The sequence below is a fragment of the Hirundo rustica genome, chromosome W (genome assembly GCF_015227805.2).
Source record: "Hirundo rustica isolate bHirRus1 chromosome W, bHirRus1.pri.v3, whole genome shotgun sequence".
NCBI lineage: Eukaryota > Metazoa > Chordata > Aves > Passeriformes > Hirundinidae > Hirundo > Hirundo rustica.
Genome location: NC_053487.1, coordinates 12,878,810 through 12,891,853, shown reverse-complemented (window position 1 = coordinate 12,891,853; position 13,044 = coordinate 12,878,810). Strand labels below are relative to the sequence as shown.

The following is a 13,044-nucleotide window of genomic DNA, read 5'->3' as shown; positions in this document are numbered from 1 at the left end:
TGTTTTGATGAGCTGTGTGGTTGCACATCATGCTTAGTGTTTTTCTTGCTTTGATGTTCGCTTTTGAGTAAGAGTTCAGGGAGGTGTTTTTCCTGAGATCCTGCAAAACCAGCACTTTCCAGTAGCATGAAGGGCAAAACTGCAACTAGAGTGCCACGAACTGTCCTGAGAACAGTCCAGAAGAGCATGCAAAAACCCGTAAAAAGCTCTGGGGTTTGTCTCCTCTTCCATCTCAACAAGCAGGAGAAGATGGGAGTCATGGCTCTGCCTCAGGCTTGCAAATGCCACTTAAGGTCAGCCAAGAGAGATTACTGGGAATGAGGTGTGCTGAGCTTGGTCTCAGCTTTGGCCGCAGTCAAACAACACGTCGTACTGACACCAGTCCAGCCAACTTTTTTTAAGCACAATGTGCTGATGGATAAAGGAAGAAGGACCATAGGTTCTTCTCTTCATTGGTGGTGCCCACAGCATTCATTTTCCAACAGAGAGCTGCCTCCTGGGAACATAAGAAGAACATGGACCTGTTGGAGCGAGTCCAGAAGAGGCCATGAAGGTAATCAGGGGGTTGGAGCACCTCTCTTAAGATGACAGACTGAGAGAGTTGGGGTTGTTCAGCCTGGAGAAGAGAAGGCTCTGGGGAGACTTTAGAGTACCTTCCAGTACCTAAAGGGGCTACAAGAGAGCTGGAGAGGGACTTCTGACACGGGCATGGAGTAACAGGACAAGGGGGAATGGCTTCAAACTGACAGAGGGCAGGGTTAGATTAGATATTGGGAAGAAATTCTTGATTGTTAGGGTGGTGAGGTACTGGCACAGGTCTCCCAGAGAGCTGATAGACACCTCCTTGCCAGAAGTGTTCAAGTCCAGGTTGGATGGGGCTTTGAGCAACCTGGTCTAGTGGAAGGTGTCCCTGCCCATGGCAGGGGGTTGGAACTAGATGATCTTTGTTTCCTTCCAACCCAAGCCATTCTAGGATTCTATGATCTCCTTGCTGCCCCAGGAGCTCCCATCTGGGTCCTGGCCCTTCTAGGACAGGTCCATAAGACCAATCTGCTTTTGGTGCTATGATTTGGTGGACATCTACAGTAATTTATCTGTTGCCTTTATCTGTTCATGTTGGATTATTGGTTGTGTGTGCAATGCCACCTCCACAATTGGCCAAGGTGAGGGTACCACAAAACCTGACCATCCTGATCTAGTAGAAGGTGTCCTTGCTCATGGTTGAGGGGTTGGACTAGATGGCCTTTAAAGGTCCCTTCCAACCCAAACCATTCAATGGTTCTATGAAAATTAGGAGACTTGTTAGCAGTTATGGGTAAATGATACCATGGTGAGTGTTGTGTCAGGGTTGATGTTTGGTGGTAAGTCCAGCCCTAGGGATCACAGAGGAATGAAGGAGAAGAGAGGGTGAGATGGTGAGAAGTTGTCTTGGTTTTGAAAGACAGTTGTCTGCCAGGGAAAACTAGAGCCTCCCTTGGAATGGAGAATGTAAATCCCCTTCCCTCCAAATTATTATAATTTTGCAATTAAGGGCTCTCGGGCAAAGATACGAGAAATAGGAGTAACAGTTCTTTACTAGGAATATATTTTTTTTTAAAAAAAAAAAAGGAAAATACAAATGTAGTAGTACATAAAAACAGGCAAGGAAGCAAACAAAGATCCTGGAAAAAACCCTGACAGAGTCAGGGATACGACCTGGCACCCTGGTGATCAGGGTGTTGGAAGCAGTCCAAATAAGTCCTCCTGGAATAACAGGGCCCCTCTAGCACTGGTCATTATTCCCTTCCTGGCCATACATGGTAGAGGTTCCTTCACAGGGATCTGACATATCATCCTCACTTCTATAATACCTGGCAGCTTGGTCATGGGATGCTGAGGCTACCTTCACCTTAGTGGGACCCCCTCGGTTAGTGTTTCTCTCCTTGAGCTCACGCACCCATGCTGCCAGGGCAGAAGTGGGTTTCCCATCCCACCTTCCCATGTCTTCCCCATGATTCACGCAGAAAGAACCACAGGTCAGCTCGTGGGGTGTACCCTCTCTCTCTAGCTGGGGGCCGTTGAGCTCTGACTCTGGGGCCTGTAACTCGCACTGGTGCCACATGGGAACTGTTCCTCCTCATCTCCTCCCTCATCTCCCTCATCTCCTCTCTGAGTTCCTTAACCATGGCAGAGACCTGAGCCTGCATTGGGCCACTGATCATACTCTCATAATTTCTGAGCTTGTTGGCTACAGAACCCACTGTCTCTCGGTTGTTATCGGCATTAATGGTTGCAACAAATGTGGCGTATTGAGAGGGTCCTAGAGTTGCTAGATTCCACAACATTTGCCCTGTGCACCTGACTTTGTTGGGGTCATTATCATGCTGTCCACCCCTCCCAAAGAGTACCTCCAATGCTGCCACTTCTCTCAGCTTTTGGATCCCCTCTTCAAGGGTCTTCCAGCGCATTCTATGATGGTGCTCTTGCATTCTGTCTCTGTGGACAAACCTCTCCCTTAGACTCATTAAAAGCCTCTCCCAGAGAGAAAGGGGCCCTAGCTCCCTTACGAATACCTGATTCACACCTGAGTCCTGGGTCAAGGGTCCCAAATTCCTTGCCTCACCATTATCCAGTTGCATGCCTGCGCCTATATGATCCCAGACCCGAAGTAACCAGGTTGTATAAGCCTCACGTCCCCATCGTGCAATATCTTTTTGCAGATTACAGAGGCTTTCATATGTCAGGGACTCAGTGATGATCTCCACCTCTGGCTCCCCTGCGGGTTGTGAGGGCCCTCCTTTCTTATCCTTCTTACCTGGGTGCTCCGATTTCATCTTGTATTTCTTTGTTTCCACAGGGGCAACTGCTGCTGGCTGTGACTGCCCCTGTGGTTCAGCTGGGACCTGCGCAGTTGTGACGTCTGTGGGTTCCGCTGCTGCACCATCAGACTCTCCCTCTCCAGGGCAGGGGGAGGGTTTCCCACCAGCTGGGGCTAAGGAGGCTACCACTGGGGAAATGTGCTCCTTCAGCATCTGGCCCATCTCCTTCACCAGAACCCCCACCCAATCTGGATGGTTCATTTCTTAGGCGGGCTGTGGGGCAGGGTCAGGTGGTGGGCCAGCATCCCTATTCTGTGGGGCAGTGTCAGGCCCCTTGGCAATATTCCCAGTCTCTGGGGCAGCTCTCTGTGCAGTGATCCAAGTCAACCTCACCTTATCTCTGAAAGCTAAATAGACTAGGATTATCAGCAACACTTGGTTAGTACCTAGAGGAAATTGAAACCCTTCAAAAGCTGGTGGAGTAGGCACAAAGAACTGGTTGAAGGACTGGGAAAAAACTGTACCTACTGTCATTTCCTCACAGAAAGTACCATTCTTGAAGTAACCCCAAAAACATGCACTTTGTGTGTGATAGCCATGTATCCATGTGCCCGCCTTCCAGAGGAAGTTAAAGATCCATGAATTCCTCACCTTATCAATCCATAAAGCAAGCTTGATAACAGCCACAGTAGCCTTAGTTATTGGGCCCATGTTTAGATAAGGGCCTGCAAATGGAAGAAATACAGCTACAAACATGTGCCATCCGAACCAGGGTAAGTTAGACCACATGATGCTACTTAATGAGGTTTCTATATCCAGTACACAAGAAATTAGGTCACTCAAGAACTGTTATTCCTTTTTCTTTTAATGCCCCACGATGAGCACCATAATCTGTCTTGGTTTTGAAAAACAGTTGACTGCCAGGGAAAACTAGAGCCTCCCTTGGAATGAAGAATGTAAACCCCCTTCCCTCCAAATTATTATAATTTTGCAATTAGGAGCTCTCAGACAAAGATATGAGAAATAGGAGTAACAGTTCTTTACTAGGAATATTTTTTTAAAGAAAAGGAAAATACAAATGTAGTAGTACAAAAAAACAGGCAAGGAAGCAAACAAAGATCCTGGAAAAAACCCTGACAGAGTCAGGGATATGACCTGGCACCCTGGTGATCAGGGTGTTGGAAGCAGTCCAAATAATTCCTCCTGGAGTAACAGATGTGGTTCCGTGGAGTAGAGATGATCCTGTAGAAAGTCCAGTGGTGGCGAGATGGGTCCAGTCTTCCTCCGGAAATTCAATGGAAAAATAGGAATGCCTTGCGTCCTTCAGTCCCAGTTTTTATCTAGCTAGGAACAGTTGGCTCCTCCCCCACTGTGTGGAGCATCTCACAATGGGATGATGGAATGTGTCATGTCATTGGTGAGCCCTAATGGCTCATTATCAGAAAATGTCCCCCTGGAGGATGGAGGGGTGGTGAAAGGGATAAGAAACACTGCCCCACCTGATTTTAATGGCTAGGCCATTATCAGAAGGCATCCTCCTCCTTCCCCCCCGTAGGGGCAAGAGAAGGACAAAACATCTCCCAAAAAACAGCCTTCAACAGATGAAATAGAATGCACATTTCTAGGTTACATAGTCCAATACAGAAGTTTAGGAAGGGCATGAGAAGATGCTTTGGGTCAAAGGTGTGCTCTTAAAAAAATTGATAAATGTATATATATATAAATTCATTGTTTGACACACTTCTGCAATTAGATAATTTGTGTCTAATCCTAATATCATTGAGGAAAGATCCAATTACAGACATTTAAAAACCTTATCAGGAACACAGTTGTATTCCCATTTTCAGTGAGAAGTTATTATTGCAGATATCAGTGATGACTTAGACAGCTCTTGACTTGATTGGCTGCAAGTAGTCCCAGCAGTTGAGATAGCTCACTGTGTGCTAAACTTGATGTTTTCTCTCAGGGTCCTTGATTACAGGAAAACCTTTAGCTATGTCAAAGCAAAACAAGATACCCAGCCTACCTCCCCTCTACATTCATGAACTTGGCACCAGGACAAGGCTGAGAGCTGAGAACTGGACAGGACCTGTGTTAGTTTCACTATTATTATTATTATTATTATTATTATTATTATTATTATTATATGTTTTGGGTTTTCCTGAATGAAACAAAAAAATAACTTTTTCTTCCCAAACTCCTAATAAAAATGGTGGAGCTTTGAAAGAAAAGGTACAGATGACATGGTTTCATCATCTTAAAAGTGTTCATGTGTCGAGGAGAAAAGCCATACCAGAATTTTTCTGCCACTTCCAATTGATGGGAGATGTGAGTCCTCCTGCTACAGCTTGGGAAAACCAAGCATGAAGCCATTACTGATAAATTTGGGTGTTTCCATGGTGTGAATCTCTCACACTCACCTTCATCTGGACTTTCCTGGTTTTGGCAGCTTTTAATATTTTTGTGGTTATTGCTTTGGTGTGTCATCCTCTGGGATATCAGTATGGATATAGCAGTTTCTGCAGCATCTCTGCCCAGAGACAGATGATACTCCAAGCCCACAGGCAGCATGAGTACACTCAATGCCAGAGAAATCCTGGCTGTGGCCTTTTATTGAGCAATTTTGGACAGGATTTGATGTTTGTAAAGGTTGAGGCAGGTGGTGGGAAGCCTCACAGCCTCTTGTACTGGTTGGTGTATTGGGAAGTAACTGGTCAAGTCAGCCACTCAGGAAATTCAGGAGGGTATAAAACATATGGGAAAAAAAATAATAATGTGGCTGTGCTGGGGCATCACTGGTGATGAACATCTGCATCAAATTTCCAAGCAATGTTACCCCAAAGATTTTGGAGGCATCAAGTTATTGCCTTGATTTCTCCCCTCTGTGCAGAACCGCGCTCTGCTGCGGATGGCTGTTCTCTGTAGACCCAACTATGAGTGATCAATACAACTAATTCCCTAAATTCCTGAGAGCAGTCACTTTTCTTTCAGTCCCTTTCCTTTTTTTCTTTTTTTTTTTTTTTTTGTCCTCTCAAAATAAGCTTGCACAATATGCTGAGGGGAGCCTGCTGGAGCCCTGAGGGAGCTTTTGCAGGAACTCAGGAAAAAAAAGAGGATGTATCACCTTTGGAAAAAGGGGCAGGTAACTCAGGAAGTGTTTGTGTTTAAGGATCTCATTCGGTCATGCAGAAAGAAAATTAGAGAGACAAAAGCTCAATTATAACTTAATCTGGCCTCTTCTGTAAGGGATAATAAAATGTGGTTTTATAAATACATTAATAACAAAAGGAGGGCCAAGGAAAACCTCCATTCTTTATTGGACACAGGGAGGAATATAGTTACCAAGGATGAGGAAAAGGCTGAGGTAATTAACACCTTCTTTGTCTCAGTCTTCAACAGTAAGACCGGTTATCCTCAGGACAACCAGCTCACTGAACTGTTAGACAGGGATAGGGAGCAAAATAGACCCCCTGCAATCCAGGAGGAAGCAGTTAGAGACCTGCATAGCCACTTGGATGCTCACAAGTCTACGGGACAAGATGGGATCCATCCTAGGGTGATGAGGGAGCTGGCGGAAGAGCTTGCCAAGCCACTCTCCATAATTTGTCATCAGTCCTGGCTGACCGGGGAGGTCCCAGATGACTGGAAGCTGGCCAATGTGATGCCCATCCATAAGAAGCGTAGGAAGGAGGATCTGGGAAACTACAGGCCTGTCAGCCTGACCTCAGTGCCTGGCAAGGTTATGAAACAGATCATCTTGAGTGTGATCACACAGCACCTACAGGACAACCAAGGGAACAGGCTCAGCCAGCAAGGATTTAGGAGGGGCAGGTCCTGCTTTACCAACCTGATCTCCATTTATGACCAGGTGACCCACCTGGTGGATGAAGGGAAGGCTGTGGATGTTGTCTACCTGAACTTCAACAAAGCTATCTCCCATATCATACTCCTGGAAAAGCTGACAACCCTCAGCTTGGACAGGTGTATTCTTTGCTGGGTTAAGAACTGGCTGGACAGCCAGGCCTAGAGAGTGGTGGTGAATGGTGCCACATCCAGTTGGCAGCCAGTCACTAGCAGTGTCCCCCAGGGGATCAGTGTTGGGCCCAGTACAGTTTAATATCTTTATTGATGATCTAGATGAGGGGATCGAATCTACCATTAGCAAATTTATGGATGGCACCAAGTTGGAAGGAAGTCTCAATCTGCTGGAGGGTAGGAAGGCCCTGCAGAGGGACCTGGATAGATGGGCTGAGACCAACAGCATGAGGTTTAAGAAGACCAAGTGCCATGTCCTACACTTCAGCCACAGTAGTTCCATGCAGCACTACAGGCTGGGGGCAGAATGGCTGGAAAGTGGCCCAGTGGAAAAGGACCTGGGGGTGCTGGTTGACAGCTGGCTGAATGTGAGCCAGTGTGTTCATGTGGTCAAGAAGGCCAATGGCTTTCTGGCTTGTATCAGAGATCGTGTGGCCAGCGGGACCAGGGAAGTGATTATCCCCCTGTACTCGGCACTGGTGGTGCCATGCTTTGAGTGCTATGTCCAGTTTTGAGCTCTTCACTACAAAAAAGACATTGAGGTGCTGGAGTGGGTCCAGAGAAGTGCAGCAAGGCTGGTGAAGGGTCTGGAGCACAAGTTCTATGAGGAATGGCTGAGGCAGCTGGGGGTGTTTGGTCTGGAAAAAAGGAGTCTCAGAGGGAACCTTATTATTCTCTACAACTCCCTGAAAGGAGGTTGCAGTCAGGTGGGCATCAGCCTCTTCTCCCAGGCAACTAGCAACCAGATGAGAGGACATAGCCTCAAGCTGTATCAGGGGATGTTTAGGTTGGATATTATAAAGAAATTTTTCACAGTAAAGGTGATAGGTATTGGAATGGGCTGTCTAGGGAGGTAGTGAAGTCAGCATCCTTGAAAGTGTTTAAGGAAAGACTGGACATGGCATTTAGTGCCATGGTCTAGTTGACATGGTGATGTTCGGTTATAAGTTGGACTAGATGATCTCAGAGGTCTTTTCCAACCTAATTGATTCTGTGATTCTGTGAAACCATGGAAAATCCTTATAAACTAGTGATAGCAGCAAATGGAGGGATGCTTAATAATGAAATAATAGTGCAGATGTTTATAGCATTAAACATCAGTTTGCTGGAATATGGGAACACTCCCAGTTTGCTGGAAGTTTTCCAGGCATTTAGAAAGGGATGTGTTTGCTCCTAGGAGCTCGTAAAACACAATGCTTTTAACTCAAACAAGAATCCCAAAGCATTGGGTGATGTGGCTGTGAATTTCCTGGGATCTGGGTGTCTTGTGTGAGTTGGCAGCAGACAGAGATGGGAGTTGGATAGTGGGTCACTGCCATGACTCCAGGTTGCACAGGATGAATACAGTGGGGTGTTTTGGGGCAAAATCCATCTATTTGCTTCATTTGCCCAGATCCATGCTCATTGCCACCAAAAAAGCCTTTTAGGGAAAAAAAAAGTCCATCACTGTAGGAAGCATCTCTGCATCATTTTTTTCCTCCCCTCCTGCCTCTGCTGCCCAAATGATGCTACTGGCTTTTCCCACCTCTTTTCCCAGTGGATGCCATAATCAGGGAAGTGGGTGGGAGCACAGGGGCTCTGCTCGGGTCCCAACAACCATGAAAAACAGCTTTGGTGGCAGGGAGGCCTGAGCCTACTTATCCAAGCTCGACCCTTATATTCTCATGTCTTTTAGACTAGACATCCAGTCAACAGCTGAAGTCCACAAATGAAAGAGGCTCTGGCATATTTATACTGTGTGCTGGTATTGTCTCCTAAAAAAACAAATATCCTGAATTGCCTAAGACTTGTCCTTGGGGTCTGGTCACCCCATATTGAAAAACCTAGTGGGATTCATTCATTAACTTCCAGCCCTCCGTAAAGGTCTGTTCATTCATTGCCAAGGCAGTTGGTTTTTTGTGGTTTGGGATTTAGTTTGTTTTTTTAATGTTCTGGCAATTAAATAACTTTGTAAACAGCAATGAGCTACTTGTTAAGTGGTCTTCACTAATGCAAGCAAAAATATCAAGTGAAAAAAGCTTTCACCCCCCCCCCCCCCCCCCCCCCCCCCCCCCCCCCCCCCCCCCCCCCCCCCCGCTGCCTCCTGAAAGCAAAACCCCCAAAGCTCTGAGCATCACTGGCAGACAGAGTTGGCAGGAGAGAAGCAATGGGTGGTCTAGATGAGGATGGATAAAGGAGCATTCTCCCCCTGTATCCAGGAACATCCCCCTCATGGACTAAGGGGCATTCCCCCAAATTCCTCTATCTCTTGAGCATTACCCTCCTTAATGGGTGGAGGAAACACTATCCTGGGGATGTTTCTTGACCAACTGGGGGCACCCCATCTGGGTTAGCGGAGAGGTAACTCAAACCATCCACCTTATCCCCCTTCATTCCCTTGTGTGGTGCCAGGTTTCAGCAGGATATAAAATTATTGGCAACAAAGTCTTGGGAGGCACTGAAAAGGGGAGGTGGAAGGACAAACTGGTGTGCACCTTGATGAATGCAGTCCCAGGGACCAGCCCCCCCCCCCACTGCCCAAACTCCCATCCCCACTTTCACCCAGGAGTAAGGGTCTCTGTTTTGGGGCATACACAGCCAGGCCCATTTTTAGTAGCTGCCTCCAGCAACTGGAGAAATATTTTCCTCACTGGAATAGAAATGAGGAAATTAAAAGTATGTGGCTGGATTTTGTTTTTTTTCTCTTAAAAGCACAGTGCAGGGCTTGAAGCACAACTCGGAGACAGGAGAAAAATGCCTGCACTGGGGAAATGGGCTTATTAATAACAAAAAATAAAGAAAATGGGGCAGCCAACATATCACTGCCATTGCTTATGCTAGGCAGAGAGGTTTGGGGGTCCACAGAAAGAGCTTTGGGATGCTGGGTCACCCACTATTCCCATTCTCATATCTGCTCTGGTGCTGCAGGGGATTATTATGGCAGCACTCACTCGCATACCAAGCTTGATTTTTTTTTTAAATGCAATTACAGAGATTAATAGTTCCAAGGTCCTAACATGACTACCAAGGCTGGAACGAATTACCTATTGAGCAGTGCCAGGCTGCTAGGGATCCTCCATGAGGAAAAGGGGCCTTTCACATTTCTCAGCCCACCCACCACTTTGCTTTTTCCTGCTACATTGTATCCCAGCTGCTTGCACAGGATAGCTACGTGCAAGGAAGTAAAAAAAAAAAAAAAAGGACTACATGAATGAATTTCGAGGGGAGTTTAGGCCATTTTTGTTAATAAGTATGAGATTTTTGGTCCCCACCATCTCAGTGCTTGCCACAAGTTGCGACATCATCCAATGTCTCCATCCTCTCCATCACTCAGGCACTGCCTATAGGTAGGGAAAAGCCCTGTGAACTAGAGTAGGTGAGTCCTTGCCCCCTCTGGTCCCATGGGGTGACCTTCAATGTGGTTTTCTTAGCAGCACCTCATTTTTTCTCAGCATCTGTGTCCAGTAGATAGCTATTTATGGAAATGGATCCACTGTCTGGTGGGTGAAAATAAGGACATTTAGGGTGTTTGGTCTTGGCAAATGCAGCTGACTAGAGCATCTCATCTGTCCTATTGGCGCTGAAGGTGGTCCTAGTGATGGTTTGAGTGAGGGTGACTGCACCGTGGATGCTGCTGGTGGGTCTCAAGCTACTTTTGAAGGTGGATATGGTGATTTAGGACTCATAATTCTAACTAGAATTATGCACTGAAATAACACAGGAATTCCCCAAATCTGGGTCAACTTAGTCCTAAGAACATTGCTTTTGGAAATGGTGGATGTGCCATGGGCATTGGTGTGTGCCAATGGAGCGTGTCACATTTGCAAGCAATGACCTACCAGCATTGTATCACTTTCAGGTTGTATTACCCTTTTTGGTGCTAAATTTTTCTTTTTCTTCCTTTTTTCTCCCATTCTGTAGATTCCCAAGTTCTTCAGGAGCCAAGGGATCGGTCGCATTGGTGCATGGTGGCATACTGGGAAGAGAAGACACGTGTGGGTCGGCTGTACTCTGTCCAAGAGCCCTCCCTGGATATCTTCTATGATCTACCTCAGGGGAATGGGTTTTGCCTCAGACAGCTCAACTCAGACAACAAAAGCCAACTGGTGCAGAAGGTACGCAGCAAGATCGGCTATGGCATCCAGCTCACCAGGGAAGTCAATGGAGTATGGGTATACAACCGCAGCAGTTACCCCATCTTCATCAAGTCAGCCACACTGGACAACCCCAACTCCAGAGTGTTGCTGGTTCACAAAGTGTTTCCAGGTTTTTCCATCAAGGCTTTTGACTATGAGAAGTCATACAGCTTGCAGAGACCCAATGACCATGAGTTCATGCAGCAGCCATGGACAGGATTTACTGTTCAGATCAGCTTTGTGAAAGGCTGGGGCCAATGCTACACTAGACAGTTCATCAGCAGTTGCCCATGCTGGTTGGAGGTTATTTTTAATAACCAATGACTCAAGAGAGTGGACTCATGGCATTTATATTACTTTGCTGCTAATATTTCCTTCTGAATGCTTGTTTTTCATGCAAACTGTTTTGTTTTGTTTTGTTTGTATGTCCCCTCCCTTTGTTTTGAGAAAAACCTTTGGAAATTTTTGTTTGTGCTTTGGGGTAGTTTGATAAACTTATTTTTTAAAAGTGTAAATGACCAATAACTCAGAAGGGTGAGAAAAGGGTGTGGGAGGGGGTGGGTGAATGTGTGGATCGCATATGATAATTATTTCATGCCTCTGAAAAGATTATCCTATGTGATCAATGGATTCGGAAGCCACTTGCTATATGTTACAGTTCCTTCTCTTGGATAACACAAGATACCTGTATTTTTTATGCACCGCCTTCCTATCCCTGGTGATGGTGACACCAAGACCCCTTCCCCAGCAGTGCTAACCCCACATTGCTGCCAAAGGATGGTACAAAATCTTCCCAACCAGGTCTTTACCCATCCTTTTTAATTTTTATTTTATTTTTCTTGTTGCTGAGTTGACATCTTGTCACTGTGTTCATTCTTCCACTTTATTTCTTTTTAATGGTCATGAATTCATGCAAGGGGAGAAAATAACAGCAGAGAAACCTCTTGCATGGACCATGCTTTATAAGATGTAAAGCAACAGAAGCCTAAGCCTAAAAAAAAAAAAAACAACAAAAACAAACCAAAAAAACAAATTAAAAACAAATGGGAAGACAAAAGAAAAAGTGTTCACAATACTTGGTCTGTTGTAACTTCTTAGAACAGGTTATCCCAGTACCATCCAAATTGAAAATGCAGTTGTGCTTTCATTTCTTCTTGAATTCATACATGAGTATGATACTTTTACATTGTTCTTAGCTCAATGAGCATGTTTAGACCTTAACATAAGCTATTTTTCTATATATAAAGGTTTAAATGAACAAGAAAGCATTCTCATGGGAACTTTAGCAATGTAGTGCTTTAGAAATACACACAAAAAAGGACTCCTTAAAACCCCTGAGATTTATAAAAGAAAAAAATGCATTTTATGTTATATCTAAATATATTATTACTTGTAAATATAAAGACATTTTATAAGCACCATTATTTATGTATTGTGCAATGTGTATAAATGAGAAAAAATAAGAAAGATGCACTTTGCTTTAATATAAATACAAATAACAAATGCTAAATTTAAAAAAAAAATGAAATTGCTGTTTTTTTCTATGGGTGTTGTCATCCAGATTAATGTTTTTTCTAAAGGAGCTTATGCTCCATTAAAAAATAAAAATGTACACTAGATCCCAGGCTGTGCCAAGTGGCTTTTTTAGTGGCAGGGATGAGGTAGGTAGGAGAGATGCTGCTCTAAGTGGGTACCACGTGGAGTTGGTGGTGGGGTGTCCTGGTTTAATGAAGTCTGGTCTTCAGTGGAGGGGTGGGGGGGGGGGGGGGGGGGGGGGGCTGTGGGGAACCTGGCAGAGCCAATGAGCTGCCTAGTTTTGAAGAGCCAATCATCTGGCTAGATTTGAAGATTGACATCCAATTAAACCACTTAAAAGAGCTGACTACGCCTCTGTGGACAAGCATATTTTCAAAATGAACAAAGCCTGGGAAAGCTCTCTTGACTTCCGGCTTTTGAACAGGCCGGGCCGGGCCGGGCCGGGCCGGGCCGGGCCGGGCCGGGCCGGGCCGGGCCGGGCCGGGCCGGGCCGGTCCCCGCGGCCAGGTCGGCGCGCGGCTGAGGCAGCCCCTGCGCGGCCCGGCCGAGGTTTTCTGCCC

The 13,044-nt window shown here is 45.8% G+C and overlaps 1 protein-coding gene across 1 annotated transcript in view; it reads left to right on the top strand.

Annotated features, from left to right (window-relative positions):
- LOC120764948 (mothers against decapentaplegic homolog 7-like) overlaps positions 1-12,362 on the top strand; it is a 60,388-nt gene extending 48,026 nt beyond the window's left edge. The window contains exon 4 of the mRNA XM_040089126.1: positions 10,734-12,362. Within this exon, the coding sequence (XP_039945060.1) occupies positions 10,734-11,272 (539 nt within the window). The 3' untranslated portion in view covers positions 11,273-12,362. The remainder of the gene's footprint in view (positions 1-10,733) is intronic.
- The last annotated feature ends 682 nt before the right edge of the window (positions 12,363-13,044 follow it).